General features: G+C 41.5%; 3 protein-coding genes and 1 long non-coding RNA gene across 10 annotated transcripts in view; 2 read left to right on the forward strand and 2 right to left on the reverse strand.

The window, feature by feature from the left end:
* Positions 1-212: 212 nt before the first annotated feature.
* On the reverse strand, positions 213-9,723 carry nrgnb (neurogranin (protein kinase C substrate, RC3) b). 6 transcript variants are annotated; one of them, XM_020087918.2, is made up of 7 exons: positions 9,624-9,723; positions 9,228-9,432; positions 8,812-8,891; positions 8,656-8,698; positions 6,121-7,862; positions 2,553-2,754; positions 213-1,166 (listed from the first exon to the last, which is right to left on the reverse strand). In XM_020087918.2, exons 2-7 carry the CDS (start codon positions 9,379-9,381, stop codon positions 1,111-1,113), a joined length of 2,277 nt encoding a protein of 758 aa, XP_019943477.2. In that variant the 5' UTR covers positions 9,382-9,432; positions 9,624-9,723; the 3' UTR covers positions 213-1,110. The 6 variants fall into 6 exon arrangements, with proteins under 6 accessions (XP_019943477.2, XP_019943479.2, XP_069390450.1 ...); XM_020087920.2 differs by having other exon boundaries at positions 2,599-2,754; positions 9,624-9,721; XM_069534349.1 differs by having other exon boundaries at positions 9,228-9,428; positions 9,624-9,690.
* LOC138412019 (uncharacterized) lies at positions 9,387-11,180 on the forward strand. The gene is made up of 3 exons (XR_011244533.1): positions 9,387-9,499; positions 10,042-10,141; positions 11,052-11,180. It is a non-coding gene; the product is annotated as an uncharacterized lncRNA (long non-coding RNA).
* On the reverse strand, positions 9,995-12,818 carry LOC138412018 (uncharacterized). Of its 2 annotated transcripts, XM_069534352.1 has the most exons (10): positions 12,635-12,818; positions 12,208-12,513; positions 12,031-12,084; positions 11,911-11,946; positions 11,660-11,776; positions 11,538-11,562; positions 11,393-11,433; positions 11,261-11,311; positions 11,035-11,147; positions 9,995-10,168 (listed from the first exon to the last, which is right to left on the reverse strand). In XM_069534352.1, exons 1-10 carry the CDS (start codon positions 12,681-12,683, stop codon positions 10,037-10,039), a joined length of 924 nt encoding a protein of 307 aa, XP_069390453.1. In that variant the 5' UTR covers positions 12,684-12,818; the 3' UTR covers positions 9,995-10,036. The 2 variants fall into 2 exon arrangements, with proteins under 2 accessions (XP_069390453.1, XP_069390452.1); XM_069534351.1 differs by having other exon boundaries at positions 11,261-11,433; positions 12,635-12,794.
* Positions 12,819-13,285: 467 nt separating this feature from the next.
* The window catches only part of LOC138412069 (SCO-spondin), a 50,193-nt gene continuing 41,076 nt past the window's right edge, over positions 13,286-22,402 (forward strand). The window contains exons 1-25 of the mRNA XM_069534694.1: positions 13,286-13,298; positions 13,552-13,596; positions 13,735-13,849; positions 13,952-14,039; positions 14,373-14,561; positions 14,723-14,828; positions 14,925-15,158; positions 15,249-15,350; positions 15,530-15,721; positions 15,880-15,990; positions 16,504-16,696; positions 16,820-16,956; positions 17,393-17,617; positions 17,840-17,981; positions 18,132-18,255; positions 18,599-18,790; positions 18,879-19,016; positions 19,191-19,373; positions 19,532-19,726; positions 20,087-20,235; positions 20,351-20,519; positions 20,639-20,773; positions 20,928-21,080; positions 21,793-21,994; positions 22,205-22,345. Of these exons, the coding sequence (XP_069390795.1) occupies positions 13,286-13,298; positions 13,552-13,596; positions 13,735-13,849; positions 13,952-14,039; positions 14,373-14,561; positions 14,723-14,828; positions 14,925-15,158; positions 15,249-15,350; positions 15,530-15,721; positions 15,880-15,990; positions 16,504-16,696; positions 16,820-16,956; positions 17,393-17,617; positions 17,840-17,981; positions 18,132-18,255; positions 18,599-18,790; positions 18,879-19,016; positions 19,191-19,373; positions 19,532-19,726; positions 20,087-20,235; positions 20,351-20,519; positions 20,639-20,773; positions 20,928-21,080; positions 21,793-21,994; positions 22,205-22,345 (3,673 nt within the window). The remainder of the gene's footprint in view (positions 13,299-13,551; positions 13,597-13,734; positions 13,850-13,951; positions 14,040-14,372; positions 14,562-14,722; positions 14,829-14,924; positions 15,159-15,248; positions 15,351-15,529; positions 15,722-15,879; positions 15,991-16,503; positions 16,697-16,819; positions 16,957-17,392; positions 17,618-17,839; positions 17,982-18,131; positions 18,256-18,598; positions 18,791-18,878; positions 19,017-19,190; positions 19,374-19,531; positions 19,727-20,086; positions 20,236-20,350; positions 20,520-20,638; positions 20,774-20,927; positions 21,081-21,792; positions 21,995-22,204; positions 22,346-22,402) is intronic.

A 22,402-nucleotide genomic window follows, 5' to 3' on the forward strand; every position in this document is an offset into this window, starting at 1 on the left:
TTTCAGCGTCATGGAAATCCGCTCTTTCGAATCAGCAACCTTCTTATATTGCAGTAACAAAAGAAACATAATGAATGAGAAGTTTTTGTTGTTGTGGTGTTTTACAAAAAAAACACTCAACATTAAATAATCTTTTCGAAACAAACGTCCTTATCATCCCTGACAAAACTCCTTCACTTGGACTGATGAAGTTTAAAAGAGACATGTCACCATATATTTAAGGTGGATTTATTTGTGTAATGTTATGACTCTACAGCAAAGTGCAGCAAGGTACTATGCATTTAGATTTAAAGCATGAACGCTCTGCAAACAACGGGATCTTTTTTTTTTTTACACAATTCAAACAAGTCAAACCCAGCAACACAACAATAGAGCATATTGAACCAGTGTCTCATAAAAGTAAAGCTGTACTAGATGCATCTGGAAAAAAGTGTAATAACTGCATGCTGTTGTGGAAGATCAGATTTATAGAAAACGGTTTAAAAGAGATCGTTCTTGTGATCGAAATGAGAATCAAGGGAATTGCAATAATAAATAGAACATACATAGCTACTCCCTTTTGATATTTTGGAGGTTTTAATAATTTTTGTAAGCATGTCAAATAATAAATCATGTTCGAGATACAAGCACACCAGAAAACAATGCAAAATAGGAAATAATTTAAGCCACAGAGTTACGCAAAGTCTAATGCTGATGATGCATACAAGGTTTATACACAGATGGTATGAACTGATCCTTGCAAAATAAGCCCTGTTTAGCATTTAGAGGACATTCATTTTCACGTTCACAGATCATCATCTAAAAACTAGCACACTACCAGAAGTTTCACAAGTACATGCAGTGAGTTGCAAATTCTGGGTCAAAGAGATTCGTACTGATGAGGCTGCTGGAGAAGCAGAGAAGGAGTGTTAAAGTTCACGAAAATTCACAGAACACACCCTCAAAACTGTTCATTTTTCTAATGATAATTGGTGTTGAAAAAGAAAACGACTCCTGGGATAAAAAGGTGTGTCTGAAAGCCAGACCAGTCAGCTGACGCCATCGCCAGCCATCTCTCGCTACCTCGCACCCCTCCCCCTCTTTCTCTTCATCCAGGTCAGGACATGGGGGTCACTGCTCTGGCACAGATGTGTCGTCGCTCTCTACTGCCCCCGATCCTCCTGTCGCTAAAAAGAGAGAAACAGGCAAGACGTTAATCACAGCAGAGCCTGTGTACGCTTGTCAAGGTTGAAACTTACATGTGGGCGGATCTTTTCATTTCACTAAAACTCAATATTGAGCAGCTACTTACAGATGAGTCATTTCCAAGGAATCTTTCTACAATAACAATTATATTGAAGTAGAATTTACTTTCTAAGATTTAAAGTACTGAATTAAAACTTTTAACATAACTGATGAGATCAAAAACACACAGCTTATTGTGAAAAGGGGGTCTACCCCAATGGGAGCTACTATAGATGCTCGATGCCAGTTCGACAGGCCCATTAATTCTGCTCAACCCTCGGAAGCATAAGTATACTGCACCTAAAGCACCTGGAGCTATAAATACTTCCACAAAAGCATGCAGGGCGGCCAGCAAATGGGTTAGGGAGAATCATTGACATAGATTCCTTGTCTCAGCCACATCCCCAATGAAAAAGCTGCTGTCTTACAAGGAAGTGTGACATTTCGAGATCTGGGTATCTTAATGCCTTCTCCAGTTTACATGTTCTTGGTGGTTCAGGTAGATTTAAAAAAAAAAAAAACGATTTGAGTGGCTATCTGATGGAAATGTTAATTTTATGGTATTTTTGTCCGCAGAAATCTCTTGGAAAGGTTTTGGTTTGCATCAGCGTAAAAACAAATCTAAATGCAACCTTTGCTTGTTTTGAAATAATCAACATTACAAGGAGGCAACAGCAAAAACACTTTAGGACTAATCAAATCCTCAATGTTGTGACAATGTAACTTGACCTTTACAATCTAAACCAACCACTCGTGAACATGTTTTCCCTCTGATGACTCGACTATCTAGAAGAAGATTCATTAAAATACCCCTGTAAAAGAAGAATTAATTGAAAGATTCAATCATCTGTTGCTTGAGTCCTCATGGGGAAATTAAATGAGTCACTCGGTTATGTGTTGCATTAATCACATGTGATCTTAACCATTATGGGCTCTAATCGTGTGTTTAATTGTGTATGGCTTTTAAATGGGCTTCTCACTTGTGTGTAAAACGGTAAATCAGGTTGTGTGCCTGCATCCTGCTCCAGTGTACGACACAAAGAAAAGATTTGCCCCACTCTCGTCTTAAAATGGGAAATTGTTAAAATCAAAGAAGACGCATGCTCTGCCAACAACATGGAGAATTTAAATCTAAACAGCAAAACTGCTTCTACTCACAAGAGTCTGTTAATGGTCAAATATGCAACTTATGCTCTCCATCACTTACCTTATGTCACCGCCTGTGGCTACACCTCCTGATGGGAGCATCTCCTACCATGCTTAAAGTCACTACCCATCTTTGATGGCATTATGTGACCTGGTCTTATCCCTCGTCCTACACCACTGACCTGTGTCCCCCCGGCTGCTGTTGAGCACATCCCCAGTGCTGCTCACCTCCTCCCCTTCCGCTTTGTCCTCGGGCTTCATCTTCTTGCGGGTCATGTGGCCCCGGAAGCCAGCCTGGATCTTGGCGGCAGCCCTGTTGGCCTCTGGGTCATCCAGGGGGATGTCCATGATGTCCTCCTCCTCCTGGGGCCGACTGCACTCCTCCTGTAGAGAAGGGCAACAGTGTATTGGTTATTCAAAATAGGACAGCATATTAAAGAGTGTTTTATCCCTTCAACACTCTCATCCTTAACAGATCGTGAACTTCTTTTGTAAAGCATATATGCTACAACATTGTCTTTTTGACAGCAAGAAATGTGATTGTTGTCATGTGCATTACATGACTTAAGTGGGTGCTCCCTCCTGAGGCCAATGACTGACATTTAACAGCGATAACTTAATTCCTCTCTCTTTTCTCTTGTTGTCATAAAATCTATAAATACACTGCTGGAGAAAACATGTCTGAGACAGACTGTTTTGTGATGAATTACCATGGTCTGTTGTTAACTTTTTGCTGAAAAGGATGAAATGCAAATGCGGTCAACAGCAGCTCCTCCAGAGACTGAAAGTGCAGCATCCACTGTCCCAAAGGAAACGTGGAGAGGGAGGGCACGGAGAGAAATACTGGCTTGTCATAAAGTGGCAGAGGAAAAAGCACAGAGGCTGTCGAGGAGTTATGTAAACATGAATTCAGATTGTGTGGCAAAAATGGATCCGCTACACCCCGAGATTGGCATTTCACACAAAGGCAGCTGGCAAAACAAGCCCACTACCATCCCCCTACCTCGGTGAGGCAGTGCTGCATGTCTCCAGTGAAACCCCTCCAGTGTAGGAGTGTGACCACCCACCTGTTCAGCCAGTATTCATTAGCCTCTGTGTCTGACTGCTCACTAAACAGCCACAATCCGGCAGCAGCAGAGATGCAGGATTCTGCCAGCTACACACTATCTCAGGGGGCTTTTTGTTGTTATTGCCTCGGGGTCTTCATACATGAATTGATTTCAAATATTCTCAGGTAATATTAACAAATTACGATGAAAAAAAGCTTAAAAGCCTTTAGAAAATATGGCTTTACATTGTCCCTTCTCTGTAAAGAAATATATATTTAAGATTCATAAGCACACAAATTGCCAACATTAACTCTCGTGAAGCGACACCACATCAACACATGGCAGGGTACCAAACACTAGTAAAAACTATTAGTTACTAAAAAGTAAATAAAAATGAAAATCTCTTTAAAAAAGTTAATCTGAAACTTTTACTTACATTATGACAGTCCATGTTTCTCAGGTGAGCTGACCTAGTATAAGTTGTGAGCTCAATTTCTGCGTGGAACCAGCAAAGCAGTCTTTGAACGAGTCTCCAGTATAATACAGATGCCTCACTGGCTTTTACTAACAATCCCTGTATGTTCAGGAACACCCGCTCACGCACACAGAGTGAGAGAGAGGGAGAGAGGGAGAGAGAGACCTACAGTCACAGAGAGAGGACGGGAGAAAGAGGGAGGGAGGGAAGGAGAGAGAGACCTCCTACAAACATGACAGCATGTGTTCCATCTTTTCAGTCTCATTAAGGTTGCTGACCTACTGTGTTCACATTACTGTTACAGACATTTACCAGACTAGCAACCGTCAAAATGAGGAGTCATAGAAATATTCAGAATATGAGACTGTTTCACTGATTTAAAGTTTAACACTTTTGAAACAAGTGAAAAAGAGAGAATTATTTAGTCTGGGTACCAATAAGGAAAATGCAAAGTGACAACCGCATGGAGTGAGCCTCATAAAAACAAGTTGCAGTGTTACAATAATAAACTCATGTAAACAGATGACCAACATAGAAATACTATGCAAAAGCCAGATGGTCATGAAAGAATAATTGCTGACTTTCAAAATCATCTAATAGTGTGAAAATAAAGAAGTGTAAGCATCTTGGACTGCTTTACACTAGGAGGTGTTATAAATTTATTAGAGGCAGAGCGAGCGCGCAGCCCTCTCCATCCCTCTGATCCCAGCTGGTATGGCCGCCCACACTCCTCTGCCAGCCTCAGAGACAAGACGGAGAGGGAGAGGAACAGAAAGTATCCATTTATCTGACTTATTTCTCTGACATTAAACGCTCTCCCACTGGTTTTGCTAATCACTCAAACAATATGCTGAGTTATCCTCAGGCCTTATTTCAGTACGCTGACACCCTTTATCAATCAATTCACTTTGGTTATTTGTAGGAGTGATAAACTCAGTGTAATTGAATTTACTGAAATCAAATCACAGTTGTCTGCACATATTATCCTAATCACTGGTGTATAAAACACATGTATCCACCTTAAACGATTAGAGGAGGATCATAGTGCGCACACATTACATGTCACTTAGCTGACGCTTTTATCAAAAGCGACTTACAATGCATTCAACATTTATGAAGGGTGCCAATTTTGGGGTTCAGCATCTTGCCTAAGGACGCTTCATCATGAGCTGGGATGAGAGCCACCGACCGTCTGTTTAGAGGACGACCACTCTACCCCCTCAGCCACAGCCACCACTTATGAGTTAAAGGTGTAAAAGTTAAAATAAAAAAGACCTGGAGAGGCTTCTGAGATACTGAAGCTAGGTCACTGTGAGAGTAGATGGCCTACATACTGCACAATTGTGTTCCAGCTGAAATAAATTCTTCCACTAAGCAAGAGTACACATAAGACCACTGCATTTAGAAATATGCTCTTTTACTGTTTAATGAGTCAGTTAGAAACTGCGATTAAAGGTGCATTACTGATACAGATGGTGCCTAGCAACTATCAGCATCATTAATTTCATGATGACACTAAGAGAGCAGGATGGTGAGGGGTTACCATGGTAACATTCTCAGTACCCCTTCCTACACTCCCTCCCTGTGAGTGTTTGGAGCTCTGTTGGTCCAGACAAATCAGACGGAGCTAACTGTGGCAGCAGTAAAAAAAAATGTTGAAGGCCTGATTCGCAAGACAAATCGTTCAGTCTGTTTTTTATGATGACAAGCTACTGCATTGAGTTTCAATCTGTGGAGGCCGTGGTGGCTCCCAAGAGGGGAGTGAATCTGGTAGTAACAAAGCCAATGTATTACAGTTTTATGAGTGTGCAGCGGAGTAAAGGCCTCATACAGCATTGTGAGCAAAAATGCAGATTATGCTGAAGTTTGAGGCCGAAACTACAGTTTCTGCACAGCTCAGTTCAGATGATTTAGATTACAGCCCTCTTGATGATGTTCAAAGTTTGTCAGAGCAACTGCCACACGTCATCCACAGGGTGAACTATTTTGGAGATATTTTCAGTCACCTACCCCTGAGAACCCAGAGGAGAAAGAAAAAATGTGAGGGGCATTGTTGACTTGTCCTTGAAGGGTTTATTTATACAGGCTACTGGAGACAAGAATGGGAACAGAACAGACTGTAGCCTGGCTCAGACAACTCTGTATGACAACTGTAGGAACTTTTACACTCTGACTGCTGAAGAAAGTGGATCATATTCAATATATAAATAATATATCAAACTTTACCTTGTCAGTACTCTTCTTCTCCTCTGTCTCTTGTGTGTCTGTTTCAGATGCGAGTAGTATTTCTTCTCCTTGCTGATCAGCATCTGTCCCATCTGCAATATGAGTGATGTTGATGCTCTCCTCTTCACACATTGCACCACTTTCTTCTTCTTCTGGAACTTTTTCTCCTTCGTCTAATGTGGCCTCTTTTTCTCCCCCTGTATGCTCAGGCCATGACTCTACATGCATTCCCTGATGCTCGTCCGATAGATGTTGTGCACTTGTTTTGAAAGTCTCACTCTCTCCTTCCATCTCAGCTGTTGCTGTATTCGGTTTTACTTGTGATGAATGGTTTTCTGCACCATCATCATTAATGTCTCCATCCTCCACCTCAAAATAACCTTCTGTATTTCTGTCCTGTTTGTTTCCTACAACCGTGTCTGTTGTCTCCTCTTTTTTAAAGTCAGCATCACTTGACTTTGTCTCTTTCTCAGAAACCTCACTCTGGAGAAATGTCCTTTCTCTTATCTTCTCGTTATCGCCAGTTGTATGATCTGTTTCATCGTCTGTGTTCCTTTCGTCTGTTTCGGTGTTGGGCTGAACAGATGGGCTGCTGTTTAATTTACGTTCTCCCTTATCACTGTCATTTAAATCAGAGTCATTTGTGGCCACCTCTTCCTGCATTATATCAGATACATTGAACTGACTTTCCATTTCCTCCCCTTCAGAGTTCAATTCCTTTTCAGCTCCGCCTGTCTCAGGTTCATCTCGGTGTTGTGGACCAGATATATTTTGGTCTGTTGACACTGCAGTAACCTCCTTGGGCTCCTCTCCCTGTTGCATTTCTAATATCTCATTTTGTAACACCTCTACTGAACCCTCTTCCTCTGGCTGTTTCTCCTCAGCCTCAGTAATTTGCTGAGCCTCTGGAACATCTTCAAAGCTAATCTCAACCAATGAATCCTCCTTTGGTACAGTATCACTATCTAAAACACCCTCAATATGAGCTAAACTTTCATGTGTTTCCCCAAAGGAAGCTTTAGTCTCTGTGTCCTCCTCCTCCTTTGTTTTTTCTGCCTGATCTTCTGCTTCTTGTTGATTATCCTCAGGGGTCCCAAACTGAGACAGTGATGATTGTGCAAGTGTTTCCTCTGGCTGAGGTTTAAAGCTTTCCTCTTCATCGCTGAGTGTATCATTTTCAGAAGTGGCTCTTTCGTCTGTTCCTCTGAGCTCTGTTGCACAAATGTCCATATCAGCAAGTCCAGAATGCGGATAGATCTCGACTGGTTCTTCTCCTTCAGTATTTTCCTCTTCTTCTGAGTCTTCAATCTCCTTCTCTACAACAGCAGCTTCTTGTTTATCACCCACATTATCTTCTGTCACCCCTAACTCCTGAGCACATACATTTACGTTAAAAAGCCCACTGAATGATAACATGTCAGCGGATGCAGACTGAGGTACATCTTGGTCTGAAGCAGAGCCGATATCTTTTTCATTAGCTGCCCTGACATCTTTATCAAGTGCATGAAGTGTTGGGTCTTTGTCTTCCTTCATCCCACTCTTTTCATCTGCAGTAGCGGGGCTGTTGATTGATTCTCCTTCTGAAAGCCCCCTTTCCATTGAAGTACTATAATTCTCTGCAACATCATGTTGTTCTTCTTTGGTTTCAGTTACATCGACCTTTTCAGAGACATTAGTTTGTGTGGTAGATAGTTCCGGGGCTTCTGCTGAATGACTTGATTCAATTGCAGTTTTGGACTCTTCTAAAAAGCACCAATCAAAATGAAAGACTTTAGGTGAGAAACGCTCAGTGTGACATGGGGAACATTTGAATGAAGGTGAAGGTAATGCTTTTTTAAAAACCATGCGATGTAATCTCTGTTGCCTTTGTGACCCTCATCTGGAACCTGTCACTGTGCAGGTAGCTGCTGTCTCTTGTTGACCGGTCCTGCTCTCTCCTCTCACTCCTGACACTGCAAACCTTACAGCGCTTCAGATGCTGAGCTGACATACCATGCTAGTTCTGGGCCTCTATTACACAATGTAGTCCTCTTTAGATACTTTAACATGGATTCTTACAATGAAAACATTGAAGCATGAGATTGGACCACACAAGTATCAGTATTTGCCCTTTTTTCAGCCCTTTCCATTTGTGTGTCAGATGGTTTGTAGGTTTATAAGCACGATTATGCAAACAACTGGATGCATTACCACAATACTTGGTGGGAGGATGCAATATGGGTCAGGGAAGAATCTGTTAAATTTTGATGTGGATCTGGATCAGGGGAAGATCCAAGATATTTTTTTCTCTTTCTTTAACATTGCGAGAGGGGGGCTTTTTTCAGCATTATCATTAATTTCTCCGAGAACAATTCATGGATTTTGATAGCATGCTTAGAATACTGATATTTATGAATGTGTGAAATTTGGAGCAATTCCCAACAAGGGTCCATAAAATAAAATGTATTCATCTCTACTTGTCGCTATTCTTTCCCTCATGTTCTCCCTCTCCTGTTGCTCCTCCTGGCTGATGATAGCACATGAGGTGAGACTCACTTGGACTTGTGATCTCTGGTGCAGGCTCTTTCTCAGGACGTGCCTGTTAGGGTGGAAATAAAAGAAACGTGTGCTGGTAAAGAGAGATACACTTAAAAAGACAGGAGAGTTTATGTTGAGCAAAGTAGGTGTATGTACAGTAGGTTGATTTTATACCTCAGTAGCCTTGAACGCATGGTTGTTGTAAAATCTGTCCTCCAGTTTAGCAGCCCACTCAGCTGGATCCATCCCACTCTCTTCAAAAAAAAAGAAGAAAATATATATTTGACAGCATCTTATTGCAGCACAGTTCTGCCATGTTAATAAAATCCTGTCAGTCAACGTGATGAAAGACTTTCTCTAAATAATGACTTGCCAACTCAAAATAAGGCCTCAGGAACTCAAAGTAAAGGCTTAGTATGTCATAATTTCGAATTTCAATTTCACAATTATGATTTATTATCTCATAATTTCAATTTACAATCTCATATATATATATATGACTGTTGAATTTTACTCTCCTAATTTGACACAGCATTATTTATTTTTTCTTTCACCGGCAGACATGGGCTTCCATACTGAAGTGGAGTTACCGTCTCTTTGTTCGAGGAGAGCTTCGAAGTACTGTGCAGCATATTTGGAGATGTCTTCAGGCTGGTCTCGTAAGATTTCTCTGGCTAGTCCTTCCAGGATCGAACCAAATCCTCGAGGGACCCGCAGATGGGTGTTGGAGAAGGGAACTGACATTTTAGCGATAAACAGGCCGGAGAAGTTTGTCCTCGCTGGTTTGTTTACTTTCTTCCCGACATGCAGCGTAGAAGAAGAAGAAGAAGAAGAAGAAGAAGCGAGCGGCTAGCGTTAGCTGGTAAAGAATATACCGATAACTTGACGTTTATAGTTTAAAGTCACCATACACAACGTAAACTGCTTGGATATATATTAAATAAGATTTATACAACGTGACAAAACAACTTATTTATACCTGTTACCTGAAATAACTCGTGTCCACCTTTACATTGAACTGCTAAAGCTAGTAGTAGGCGTCTGGTTGACAGATGTTGCTAGGCAACGACTCCAACTACGGTCACTGACAAGGCACAAATTTGATCAAACGCAAAACATTTATTCGACATAATGTGGGAACTAATCTCGACTTTAAGATGTTATGATTCTGCGCTTAAATTGATTAATCTAATACCTTTTATTTCAGTTCATTCATTTTTTGCCATGAATTTTGTGTGGCACTTCCCTTATTGAGATAAATGCTATACAAATAGAGTGTTTAATATTATCATTGATATTGTGATTGCAGGTACAGTTAAACACAACACACAGAGTAATAAGTACACACAGAATACCATTATTATTAACACAAGATCAGTTTATTAACGTGTATTTCTGCTCAAGCATATGTGATGACTGCATACTCGGAGCTGGAGCTCATCTGGCGGCTGACCTCCCTGGGCAGGAGCACGTGCAGCCTGTCAGCTGATCGGGAGGCCTGCAGGTGAGACCCTGGTTCACCTCCCCACCACTGATGCAAAACAAGCAGAAACTCATGAGATGTTCTCTCATTATGCTCTCTCATGACATCACCAGAGACAGTAAGAGACAGATGGTAAGATGCTAATCATTTCAAAACGTATTTTGTGCTTGAGTTGCAGTTTAACCTTGCAGTTTGCAAAGAGGAAGGCAACAGTTTACGAAAATGAGTAAAGTTTGTTTCAAAAGTGGAGTAAATGACACAATCTATTCAATACCTCTGCAGTGAATCATGTCTTCATGAAGTATATGCTGAGGTTTATTTAAACAGTTTAAGAAACATTGTGATTATTTTCGAATCCATATTAATGGATCTTCTCCCTGTAAAGAGAGTTGTTCCAAAGTTCAGTTAAACATATGTGATATATTTAACTTAAATGAATAAACAGGTAACTGACATTGTGGCAATTTACACAAAACTATTATGAAATGCATCTGATCGTACAAACATGGACATCAAAACAAATGAACAGACAACTTTATATCCTTCTTGTTTTGCAACCCTAAAATGACTTATGCTCTATATGTACATTACATAGCTCCCATGTTCACCTATGCTGTGAGTTTGGCTATAAAGTAATGGCTCTTTCATTTAAAATGATATAATCTGGGTCATTGTAAATGGCAAATTATGTAGCGCTTTTCTATTCCTGCCGACCACTCAATGCATTTTACAGTACAGTTGGGCCTCCTTACACACCAACAGCAATCAGTTGCAGGCATTTACCAGCTTTAGATTCATAATTATGATCTAAGGTTGCAATGACACGCTCAAAGCAGAATGGAGACAGTAAGCTGTCTTTTGAATTTGTGATTCAAACGTGATAAACCGGTTTATGCTGAAGTGGTGTCCCTCACCTCTTTCTGATCTCCAGGAGTCAAGAAGCCAACCTGAGTGAGCTCTGGCGTACTGACGCCTCGGACAGTGATCATTATGTCAGCATATGGAACTTCAGTGTCGCTCTCATCATCTGCGCCAAAGAAATTATTCAGTATATCACAGGTTTCAGTCTTTGCATTGTAAACAGTGATGATGTGTCACTTAGATTAGTGTTGTGCTGTTACTCATCCAGAATTGATTTACCTGGTGTTGGAATTCTCAAAGTCACTCTTTCATTTTGTGTAGACATGCACCCTTGGGGAATATGACAGGTAAGAATAACGAGGCTGCTTTTGAAGGCTAACATTCGTACATTTAATATTTTAAACTGTTTACCCATCACTGGTGAGAAGACAGTGCGGAGTGGTAGTGGTGAGCTGAAAGAGTAATGGATAAGGAAATAACTAACAAAGAATCATAGATTTCTTTAATGTTATTAGATACATGTTTACACAAACAGTAATTTGTAAATTGTACTCACCCTGACCTGGACACAACAGGCTCTCCTGCAATGTGTGAAATTGTTAACACAACAGAGATAGAAAATTATATACATTTAAATCTAAATTATCCTACTGCATTATTATCTTATTTTTGAATCACCTTTATCATTCCAGCTCTGTCTGATCTGCTTTACACACAGGTAAGCAGCCAGTGCTGCCAGCATCAGGGCGACAACAATGGTAAATGTTACCAAAACCTTCATTCCTGTAAATTCTCCTGTTTACATTGGAAAAAAAACTGTTAATTTGGGCTGTATTTAATAAAAAGACAGCTTTTACTCCTGCACATAATTATACAAGAGACACAGCCAATCATAGATTATCGATGTAAATTAACTTGTGCTATCTCACCTCCTTTTGAATCTTTTGGTTTAGCAGGAAGCGATGCTGATAAATATAGAACAAGGTATAAAAGTATTGTAAATATCTGAAATTAAATATTGTAATTTTTTAAACCTAAAAGTGCCTCACCATTTTTAGTGTCTGTCTTTGGGGTAACTGTCCAGTGTGGGATACTTGTTTGAACTGAAAAAAAAAGGCAAAAACACTGAAATTGAATCTACTTCTGTTATTCTAACATTTGTTTACTCGTCTCTGTCTTATATAGTAGATCAATCCTATTTATTTCCATATAATAATATGATCTACCTCCAAGTTGCAGTAAAACAACACGCTCTGTTTTTTGTTGAAGTTGAGGGTCTTCTGTGTCTTGCGTGTAGCAAGTGTAGCTCTTATCGAGATCTTCGGCAGACACATTTGACAGATGGAGCGATATTGTGCAAAAGCTGCTTTTGCTTAATATCCCCAGACAGCGCGAATTATCTGATGCTCCGCTCCAGCAGCCACGAACAAATCCAGTGGAGCAGTTGTAGGTGCAGTTTAATGTGAGATTGTCTCCCAACACCACTGCTAAGAATTCAGTGGGAGTCTTCATATTAACACAGCTCACAAAATCTGCAGAGAGAGAGTATAATTTCAGCTACTTTACATGACAAGCTTCTATTTTACAACAAATGAAGCGCATTTTGAGAGCATTAATGAATAGATAAACAATACAATGACAAATTAACTTTACCTTGTGTCAACCACAAAAACAGCAATGTGAAATGCACTGAGATCCCCATCGTATTTGTCTGGTTCCTGACGTCTTAAAAAACCTGCAATCAAATATCTTGTGCTACTGAGTTTGGTGATGCTTGCACCTGCAGAACTTTTAAATACCCACACATATGCACTAACGTTGGAAAGGTACAGGAAGTGGTAATCAACAGGATAAGTTTCCATTCATTGCACTTGACTTCCTGGAAAATATCATTTCAGTTGATAGCTTAAAGCTTTAAAGCTTTTTCTTCAAAATGTTGGTGCACTGATGACACAATAACATTTATATGACCAAATTTTGTGTGTTTATTAATAATGCACAGCAAAAATTTTGCACCTGGCTTGGAGAACAGATTCTGTGTGTGATAATGTGGTTTGCACATATATGTCTGCAGATGCACCAGTGCAGAGGATGTCTGACTTTCACTTTATTTTTTATATCCTCAGCACTTAAAGGAAATATGGGTCTTTTGTGGTAATGCTTTCAACGATAGCCTAATTTAAATGATTATAGAAATGTATCTCTTGTTCTAGCCTTTAGATGAATAACATAAGTTTTATAAATAATTGAAGATCCACTAACAGCTACAATTTCGCAGTTAGCTTTAGCACATACTCATGCATTATGAAAGTGGAAGGTACAGTTACAGAGCATCATTGTACACCATTATCAGCTTGAGCCTTCCCCTGGGAATCACGTTTCGTGCTCCTGTTTCGGCTTCAGTGACAGACGGCCTCTCACTTTCATTGCTTTAAACAATACGTAGTCACGTAGGCTCAGACCAAACAGTTGGGAATGAAGATACACAAATAACTGAAACAGAGTGGACTTGATTGAAGATCCAGCGAAGATGTGCTCATGTAGAGTGATGCATCTGCTCTGTTTTTCAGCTGCGTGGGTTTTTCTGCTGCTGACACCATCTGGACTCGCCTCAGGTAAGAACAGGGATTGTTAAAGGTTATGTTTTCAGTATATTTAATACATAAAGCCAATTAAAAAAGAAATAAATCAATATAGTATTGACAAATGACAGACTCCTACACCCTTCCCTTACGTGAATTTATTTGTGTAAGAATCATTTGAAGGGAGTGCAGACCCCCCCGTCAACAAAGAGACAGACCTCGATCAGTGCCCAGGAGGAAAATACTTCTCCCACCAGCTTTGTTTAGAGTGTCCCTCTGGCCACTTGTAAGTAATCAACAAATGTTTGATAAAATGTAAAAAATTAAACATGTTCAATCACTGTGATTAAAACCTGTAACTATAACGGAACATACATCTGTTGTATAGTTGTCCAGGCAATGTGTCTGCACCTCATAGATGCCCAGCAGGAACATTCAACCTCTACACAGGAAAAAGCAATATCAGTGACTGCAAGGTAAAAAAACGCATCAGCATACAAGTCACTGCCTCTTAAACCCTTTGTGCAGTGCCTTCCCTCGAAAGCCAAAGAAAGACCATATTTCATTTGTCATTTATAGCAGTGATTCAGATTCATTGACTTTTTTCAAAGCAGACATTTTGGCTCCTGTATTTACTGCAATCCAACTCAGCAGTATTAATTAGTTATAACTGTGTTGGACAAGTCTGAATGTCTGCTGTTAAAAAAGGTATATTTGTCTTTTTCTACTTACCCTCATCAAATGTGTGTTCATACCTCAAATACTGAGTTTGATGCCGTCTTTACTCATTTGAATTCCATGTGTTGCAGCCTTGTTTTCCAGGTCTGATCAGCTCAGAGGACAAAGTGGACTGTAGGCTGTGTCCTGCAGGTTTCGCATGTGACCCGGTGAAGGGGACGCTCTTTCTATGCCCCCCAGGACAACATTCTCCTGAAGGGGTCCTGCTGTGTCTGACCTGCCCCGTAGACTCTGTCTGTCCCTCTGGATTCCCTCATAAGGTGACAATATTGGCAGACTTTGTCAATTGCACTTGTATTTTGTATTTGAGAAAGAAAAAAAGACATTATTCTGACAGAAGTGTTCCTACAAACTACAATTTACCAAATCCATTTGCTTTTTCTACGTGTTCCTATGTTGATCTCTCATATTTGGCTTACAGTGTGGGCCTGGTAAAGAACCCAGTGTCGATCACACTGTGTGTAATGACTGTGCCCCTGGCTTCTATTCCACTGTATGTACTGTCCAGTGTCTGCAGTGTCCAGCAGGTAATTCAATATTAAAAGACCAGTTAATCAGTTTATTTATGTTTAAATTAAAGTAAGGCCCCCGACCATTAAAAGTGGGTCCTCTGTCTGTCATAGGAAGTTACTGTCCAGGTAATGGGATGTCACAGCCTCTTCCTTGTCCTCCTGGTTGGTCCTCCGCTCCTGGACAGACTCACTGCCGCAGCTGTAATGACTCGTCTTTACTGTGTGGGGGAGCTGTGGCCCCCTGCTGGAACCAGCCACTGCACAGATCCAGTCAACCCATCACCTGTCGACCAGGAACATACAAAGACACGAGGGAAGAGTTGGCATGTGTGATCTGTCCAATAGGTTAGTGTTTTATCTCTGTTTGCTGTCATTAACGATGTACTGGCTGGAAGACGCCCAATTATGCATTTGAGCGTTTTCTCTTCACTCCAGGTCATTACTGTGTGGGAGGTGTAGCTCTACCTTGTCCTGCAGGCACATATGGCCCTAAAGAAGGTCTGCAGAGGCTGAGAGACTGCACAATCTGTCCTGCAGGTATAGTGGCAACCCTTCTTTCTTTGTTTCACATCCAAATATGTACAGAAAATCATATCACTATATCTATAAACTTACCCCCTCAGTTTTTACTTTGCTGATTGTTTTACAAGACTTTACCAGACATGCTATCCTGAAACAAAAATCTTATGACCTTACCTATAAATACTTTTCTCTAGGGTTTTATTGTCTGGAAGGCAGCTCCCGGAGACCCATCTCCCAGTTCCTGTGCCCACAGGGCTATTACTGTGAAGAAGGCATGGCCACCCCTCATGGGTCACCTTGCCCTGCTGGCACAGCGGGGGAACAACTGGGTCAGACAAGTAGGGCGGCCTGTAAGAGATGTAGAGAAGGACGCTTCTGTCCTGCAGGTAAGTCTTAGCACAAATACACTGACTTCAATGGAGCAACAAAAAAAATGGTGTAACATTGTAGCTGTAGCCATACTTGAAGAAAGAACATGAAGATCAATTTTGTTGCTGCAAGATGTTGTGCATTTAGTGTGTGTGTGTGTGTGTTTGTGTGACAGGCTCTTCCGGTCCTGGCTTGCCCTGTGCTCGGGGGAGATATTGCCCTGCTGGCACCTTGGAAGAAGTGATATGTCCCCAAGGCACCTTCACCCCTCATCAAGGGGCAATAAGTCAGTTTATATTCTGCATTATTTCTGTGTTATACGCACCACTCAGAGTAATATTGACTGTCCATTTATTGTTCATTTATTTCTAAGTAGTAATTTGTATTTGCTTTTTCAAAATCTCTTCTACAATTAATATGGTGCTAAAACAGCCTAACACAACTCAGTGATAATAAAGACATATAAGTGTTATTTAGCTGCCATGATGAAGCAGAATATACAGATGGGAAATTGCAACAGATGGATGTGAAAAGGGCAAAGAGAGGAAGTGACTAATTTGGTGGTAAAAACACATTTGATGGCAAGCAGGAGCTGTTAGTCCACTCTAGAAAAGGTGACTGAGGGAAATCGGATGATGAGCTATATGATATGCTATATCTCATATATGCTATATGAGAACACCACAGGAATTTCTACCGATACCTTCAAATGAATCTGACAGACAACCTAATGAAGTGGGCTGACAGTGTAATCTAATCCTGCATAAATCCTCAACATGTTTGTACCTGTTTCCTCCAGGTGTGAAGGATTGCCTCAAATGCCCTGCTGGTTTTTTCTGTCCTGAGGGGACAAGCGACCCTGTGCCATGTCCACCAGGCTCCTTCAACCTCCTGGAGGGTCAGGACGAGCTGGCTGACTGCAGGGAGTGCTATGCAGGGAAGGCCTGCACACAGGTTGCTCTGAAAGCCCCAGATGTGGACTGCATGCAGGGGTACATAATCTATTCAGGTTCAGCAAAAGGTTTTTCTGTCATTTGCTTCAGTGATGTCAGGTACTGAGAAATCTGTAATATAAACATGACATGTTAGTCCATGATTTTGTTTGAATCCTATAGGTTTGTGTGTCCTCCTGGTTCCTCTAAACCCAACGACCCAGCCAACGCTTGTCCACCGGGGACACTGAGCAACCGCACTGACCTCACCGACCGCTCCCAGTGTCAGCAGTGTCCAGCACGATACGCCTGCCTTCGAGGTGCCATTTACCTTTCACACAAATACATGTTCAGTTGGCCTTTAAGAGCACTGTTTGATATTTCACCGCAGGCAATTAATGTATTTGCCTTTGCCTAATATTTTGCAATAGGAATACAAATATTGATACAGCTATAATATGTGCATTGGGGTTATATTAAACATAATGAGAATTTACTTCATTGCACTTGATGAAATTAACAACGAATGTCTGCACCAATTTTCAATAGTTATTTACTTCCCTAAAAATATGTTAATATGTTTTTATAATTTCCTAAATATTGTCAACTTATTTCCTCATTGAGGTATTTAGTAAAAGACGTGGTGTTATTTGATTGCGTCAGCTGCACATAGACCTTATATCATTAAAATCTGTAGCTTTCTGATCATTTCCAAGCCCTCTCAGCTTAATATCCATGTTATTTATCTGATATCAGGAACTGGTGGGATCCAGAGACCACCACTCTCCTGCTTTGCTGGACATTATTGTCCCCCTGGAACCATGTTCCCCACCCAGTACAAGTGTCCTGTGGGGACTTGGAACTCTCACAGTGGACAGGAAGCTGAAAGTGAGTGTCGGCCATGCCCACAGGGCTGGTACTGTTTGGCTGGGTCTGGAGCTCCGTCAGGTCGATGCAGCTCGGGACACTACTGTCCTGAAGGTACACATAAGCATCACATAGTATAGGTATTATTTATACTCAATAATTGAATAAATGAGTTCAGTTTTGTTGTTCAGAAGTCTGCCACACAAAATCATTCAAGTAATGAAATATTGTACTTTTTAAACTTAGGACATAGATTTACATAAAATGATTTCATAATTCATAGATTTGTACTATGAGTCATTCATGTTGATATAACTGTCGATGTTTCATCTCCAGGGACTGCATATGGCACCCAGTTCCCTTGCCCTGCAGGAACCTACAGCCTGCGAATGGGTAACAGGCACAGAGAAGACTGTCTGAGTTGTCCTCAAGGCTCATTCTGTCAGCAGGGCACCTCCAAACCTTCACCATGTCCAATGTAAGTAGTGATTGTGTGTTGTTATCAGCAGGGATGTGTGAGTATAAAAATGAGGTTTGTGTAGAAAGAATTTGCTAAAAGGGGTAAAATGAAGGATTTAGCAGTAATGATAAATTCTCTAGAACATCCATTGTGTTCTGTCTTTTCCAGCTCCACATTTCGTCGTCTGAAAGGAGGTCGGCGGCTGGAGGACTGCTCTGCCTGCCCTGCTGGTTATTTTTGTCCCCACTCAGCCACTGTCAACCCCAGAGAGTGTGGAACTGGAAGCTACTCTGTAAGGTCCCATCTATAACACAGTCCACTAGCTGGTCAACTGACAGAACCAGTGGAAACCGGAGCTTTTATGGACTTGTCTTCCTATAAGTCATTCCGATTGTTCTATTTTTAGATTTCCACCCACAGTGTTATCATCTTACATATCTCTTTCTATGTAAATCCATGTGGTAAATGGCTGCAAGAAGAGTTGTTTTACATTTTCTTCAAGTTTTATCATTATTTGTGTGTTTTTCTCTTCGCCCTTGCATTTTCAATCCATATTTTCTGTGTCCCTCCCCCATATTACTTGATATCCTTAACTTCAACCCTCTGCATCTTCCTTCATATTCTCTCGTGTGTAGGACGAGGGCTCTGTGGAGTGTTCTCCATGCCTGCAGGGCCACTACTGCAGTAATGAGACCACTAGCGAGGAAGCGATGTTAAGCGTCATGGTGTGCCCCCCAGGCTTCCTCTGCTCTCAGGGTTTGGCCCGGGACCCCCAGCGTTCGGCCACCCTCTGTCCTCGAGGCTTCTACTGCCCAGGGGGAGGCATTGTGAGTCAGAGAATAACACATACAGCTAAGGAAGAATTTTGTTAAGTGACCAAGACACTAAACCATCTGCACATGGTGCCCCTCGTAGGATCCCAACCCCATTCCTTGCCCCAGTGGCACCTACAGTGAGGTTCCAGGTCTCCGTGACATGAGTGAGTGTGTTCAGTGTCCTGAGGGGAAGTACTGTTACTCTGCGCAGCCTGAAGAGCAGCCGATTACCCAGCCTGTAAGATAACAAATACATGACATACATGCATAGTGTTTGAAGAGCAAGAACTGCATAGTGCATGTTTTTAATATTTTAATATTCATTTGTTTAGACTTTTGTTAGCATACATTTTAAGATAAACAATAAATTTACAAGATTTATTACACAATTATGTTCTATTTTGTAATTCAGACAGGGGTGTGTCCTGATGGGCACTACTGCCCCCTAGGGACCGGCTACCCATATACCCACGCATGCCAGGCAGGTCAATACAGGAATAATACACTTGGTCACAGTGGGGAGGCGTGTGTTTCATGTCCATCCAGGTACTACTGTGGCAGATCGGGAACCCAAACACCCTTAGTCTGTCCTCAGGTACTTTTGTAATATGGAATGTAAATACAAATGATTTAATGCATGAATAAGACAGTTTAACCTCCACAACACACACATCTCTCACCCACAAGATCTCTGCTGGAAACGACCTGTTTCTTTCTCTGTGTCTCTCTTCCTCTGTGTCACACAATTTGTAGGGCTTCTACTGTCCAGAGGGCACCTCTGCTCCAGAGCCTTGTCCTGAAGGAACCTACAGCTCCCGGCCTGCTCTAAGTGACAGGTCTGAGTGCTCCCCATGTGGCGGAGGCCAGTATTGCACTGGCGTGGGACTCAAGGAGCCCTCTGGAAGCTGCAAGGAGCGCTTCTACTGTCGAGAGGGAGCCAAGTCTGCAGTACGTCAACGCAGTTTTAATCATTTATTGAATAAAGCTTGTAGTCATTAATTCTTAATCCTTTTCTTTATACATTTGGATCTGCATTAACTCACATTAAGTGGTTGCTCATCTTCCTGGAGTTGATAAGTGGATTTGGGTAAATTAATGATAACTTTCCATCTATAGGATTTGATTTTTTAAGATGTCACATGTGCAAAACCAGTCACGTTAAGCCAGTTGATAATCTCTGTTTTTCAGTGTCACAAAGAAAGTCACATAAAGAAACCTTACAGATGGGCATTTTAGGAGTGAAATCCTTCACTACAGTACATTTTTTTCTCCTCTTCACTTTGTATTCTGTACTGGGAATTTATCCAGACTCCCGTCGATGGTCCGACAGGAGGTTTGTGTCCTGCAGGAAGTTACTGTCCTCCAGCCTCTGTCACCCCCCTCTCCTGTCCCCCCGGCACCTTCAGTAATAGCACAGGCCTCAGCAGATCTGAGGAGTGTGTCAGCTGTCCACCTGGGTACCTTCACTCATTCAATAATTTCTGCAATATTATTATTCTGATATCAGTTGATGTATAGAGGACTATGTAAAACCGTAGTCTGTGTGTACTCATGTGTTTCTCTCCTTGTCAGTTTCTATTGTTTAGGCCTCAACAACACCTCACCTTCAGGTCCTTGCTTTCCTGGCTTCTACTGTACTGGTGGCTCAGCTTCGCCTGTGCAGAATGAAGCAGAAACGGGTTATTTTACCTCAGAGGGGGCATTCAGGGCACAACCGTGTCCTCTTGGCACTTTTCAGATGGTATGAAATCATCCAAACAGAATACTGATCCCTGCTCCTCTGAAAAATGTGCTGTTAAAATTAGAGAATGACATGATGCCATAGTCAAGGTTGTTCTCTTGTCCATAAATCTTCCACAGCATCGAGGTGCACGGTCCTGCATAGAGTGTCAGGGAGGCAAACTGTGTGACCAGACAGGCTTGTCCCAGGCACCACTATGCCCCAAAGGACACTTCTGTCCTCCAGGGTCCTCTGTCGCTCGCCCTTGTCCTCTAGTCAGTATCTGAGTGTGTTTCTATTCAGCTGCTCTTCTTCATTGCACTTATGATGTGTTATCTTAGTCTATAATATTTGCTGTCACCCTTCAATCAAAGTCACATCTATTAAAATCACATGAATAATATTTTTTTTAACTTTGTGATTACTCAGGGTTCTTACTCTGACCAGACTGGGGGCGATGCTGTGCAGCACTGTCGGCCATGCGAGGCTGGTTGGTTCTGTGGCAGGACCGGTCTCTCTGAACCTCAGGGCCTCTGTGATCCGGGACACTACTGCACCTCTGGAGCCTCCACTGCCTCTCCAGTAAGACGTGATCAATGACGGTGTCTTTATGTGACGACTACAAACACAGCATCTGAGATTGTGTACAGATAATGAGGGAACTGAGACAATAACTTAATTCTACAGGTAGTGCAATGAATTTAATGGACCATTGTTTTGATGTCATATCACTAACAACGTTACCATTATTTTGCGCAGTCATGCTTCATATGCAGCAATGTAACAAGAAACCAGGCCTTTCATATTTACCATGCTGATCTCGAAATGATATATGATAATGATGTCATCTTATCATCATTTTATCTGCTGTGCCCTTTTTGATGATTTATGCTGCTAATTTTGTTCAAGTGATGTAAAGCTGTATTTCACACAGCACACGAGTCAGTGGGAAGGAAAAGGGAAAACATGGGGCAATTTAAAGAGGTTGAGGTTGAGTGTTTCTTCCTTCTAAATTTAAAGCTGTGTATTTAATTTGAAGGCAGCTACTAATCTTCCACTCTCTCAAAGTGTTTTCTCTCACTAGATCTGAATATGAATCTAGAGGCCTATTTCATCAAGTTTGCTTTAGTTAAATAAATAACTTGCTTTTTGTTTTTCAATAAGCTGCCATGCGTGGGGAGTGAGTGACAGCTATTAACTCAAGCTGCCCACAGCTTTCATTTTTAAATGTCGAACTAGAATTGAAAGCCAAAGTGATCAAACTTCTCTGACGATTACTCCAACAATCACACAGGTGGCCTTGGCCTCTGGTGGTATGTGTCCTGCAGGCTACGTTTGTCCACGAGGGACCAAGGACCCCCAGCAGTACCCCTGCCCTGCAGGAACCTGGAGCAACTCTTTGGGAGCCCAAAACCTGTCCTCCTGTGTGCCCTGTCCGCCAAGACTCTACTGCAACAGCACTGGACTGAGCCAGCCCACAGGAATCTGTGATGCAGGTGAGAATTTATCACATTAGTGAGAACATCATTATAAGAATGATTCATTTCAATACTTCATTTAATGGATAGGTACAAATGTCTGTCCCTTCTAATGTTCATAACGAAAGTGACACAAAAGATTAAGAAAAACATAAAGACCAGAAAAGATTTTGATCAAGCATAGTCAATTAATTTATATCAGTAACTTTTGGATCTCCTGATTTGCAGGGTATTACTGTTCAGGAGGGGCTGTGTCTCCAATGCCCTCAGGTGGACTGACGGGGGACATCTGTCCAGTTGAACACTACTGTCCAACAGGCTCAGCTTCTCCTGTACTCTGCCCTGATGGGACTCACTCAAACACTACAGGTAATGAAAATATCTCATGGTGGCTGTAATGTAAAATTTGAAATATAAAATGCTAGA

This window comes from Paralichthys olivaceus, chromosome 11 (genome assembly GCF_024713975.1).
Source record: "Paralichthys olivaceus isolate ysfri-2021 chromosome 11, ASM2471397v2, whole genome shotgun sequence".
In the NCBI taxonomy this organism is placed as follows: domain Eukaryota; kingdom Metazoa; phylum Chordata; class Actinopteri; order Pleuronectiformes; family Paralichthyidae; genus Paralichthys; species Paralichthys olivaceus.

What these genes read in the sequence shown, in the direction of transcription:
- nrgnb (XM_020087918.2), bottom strand. Translation starts at nt 9,381, where the DNA reads ATGTCAGTTCCCTTCTCCAACACCCATCTGCGGGTCCCTCGAGGATTT. An exon ending in ACCAGAGATCACAAGTCCAA is followed by an intron (nt 7,863 to 8,655) that starts GTGAGTCTCACC and finishes GGTGCTTTTTAG; the next exon opens with AAGAGTCCAAAACTGCAATT. An exon ending in AGAAGAAGAGTACTGACAAG is followed by an intron (nt 2,755 to 6,120) that starts GTAAAGTTTGAT and finishes CCTTCTCTACAG; the next exon opens with GAGGAGTGCAGTCGGCCCCA.
- LOC138412018 (XM_069534351.1), bottom strand. Translation starts at nt 12,683, where the DNA reads ATGGGGATCTCAGTGCATTTCACATTGCTGTTTTTGTGGTTGACACAA. An exon ending in GTTTTTGTGGTTGACACAAG is followed by an intron (nt 12,514 to 12,634) that starts GTAAAGTTAATT and finishes CTCTCTCTGCAG; the next exon opens with ATTTTGTGAGCTGTGTTAAT. An exon ending in ACAGAGCTGGAATGATAAAG is followed by an intron (nt 11,563 to 11,659) that starts GTGATTCAAAAA and finishes CACACATTGCAG; the next exon opens with GAGAGCCTGTTGTGTCCAGG.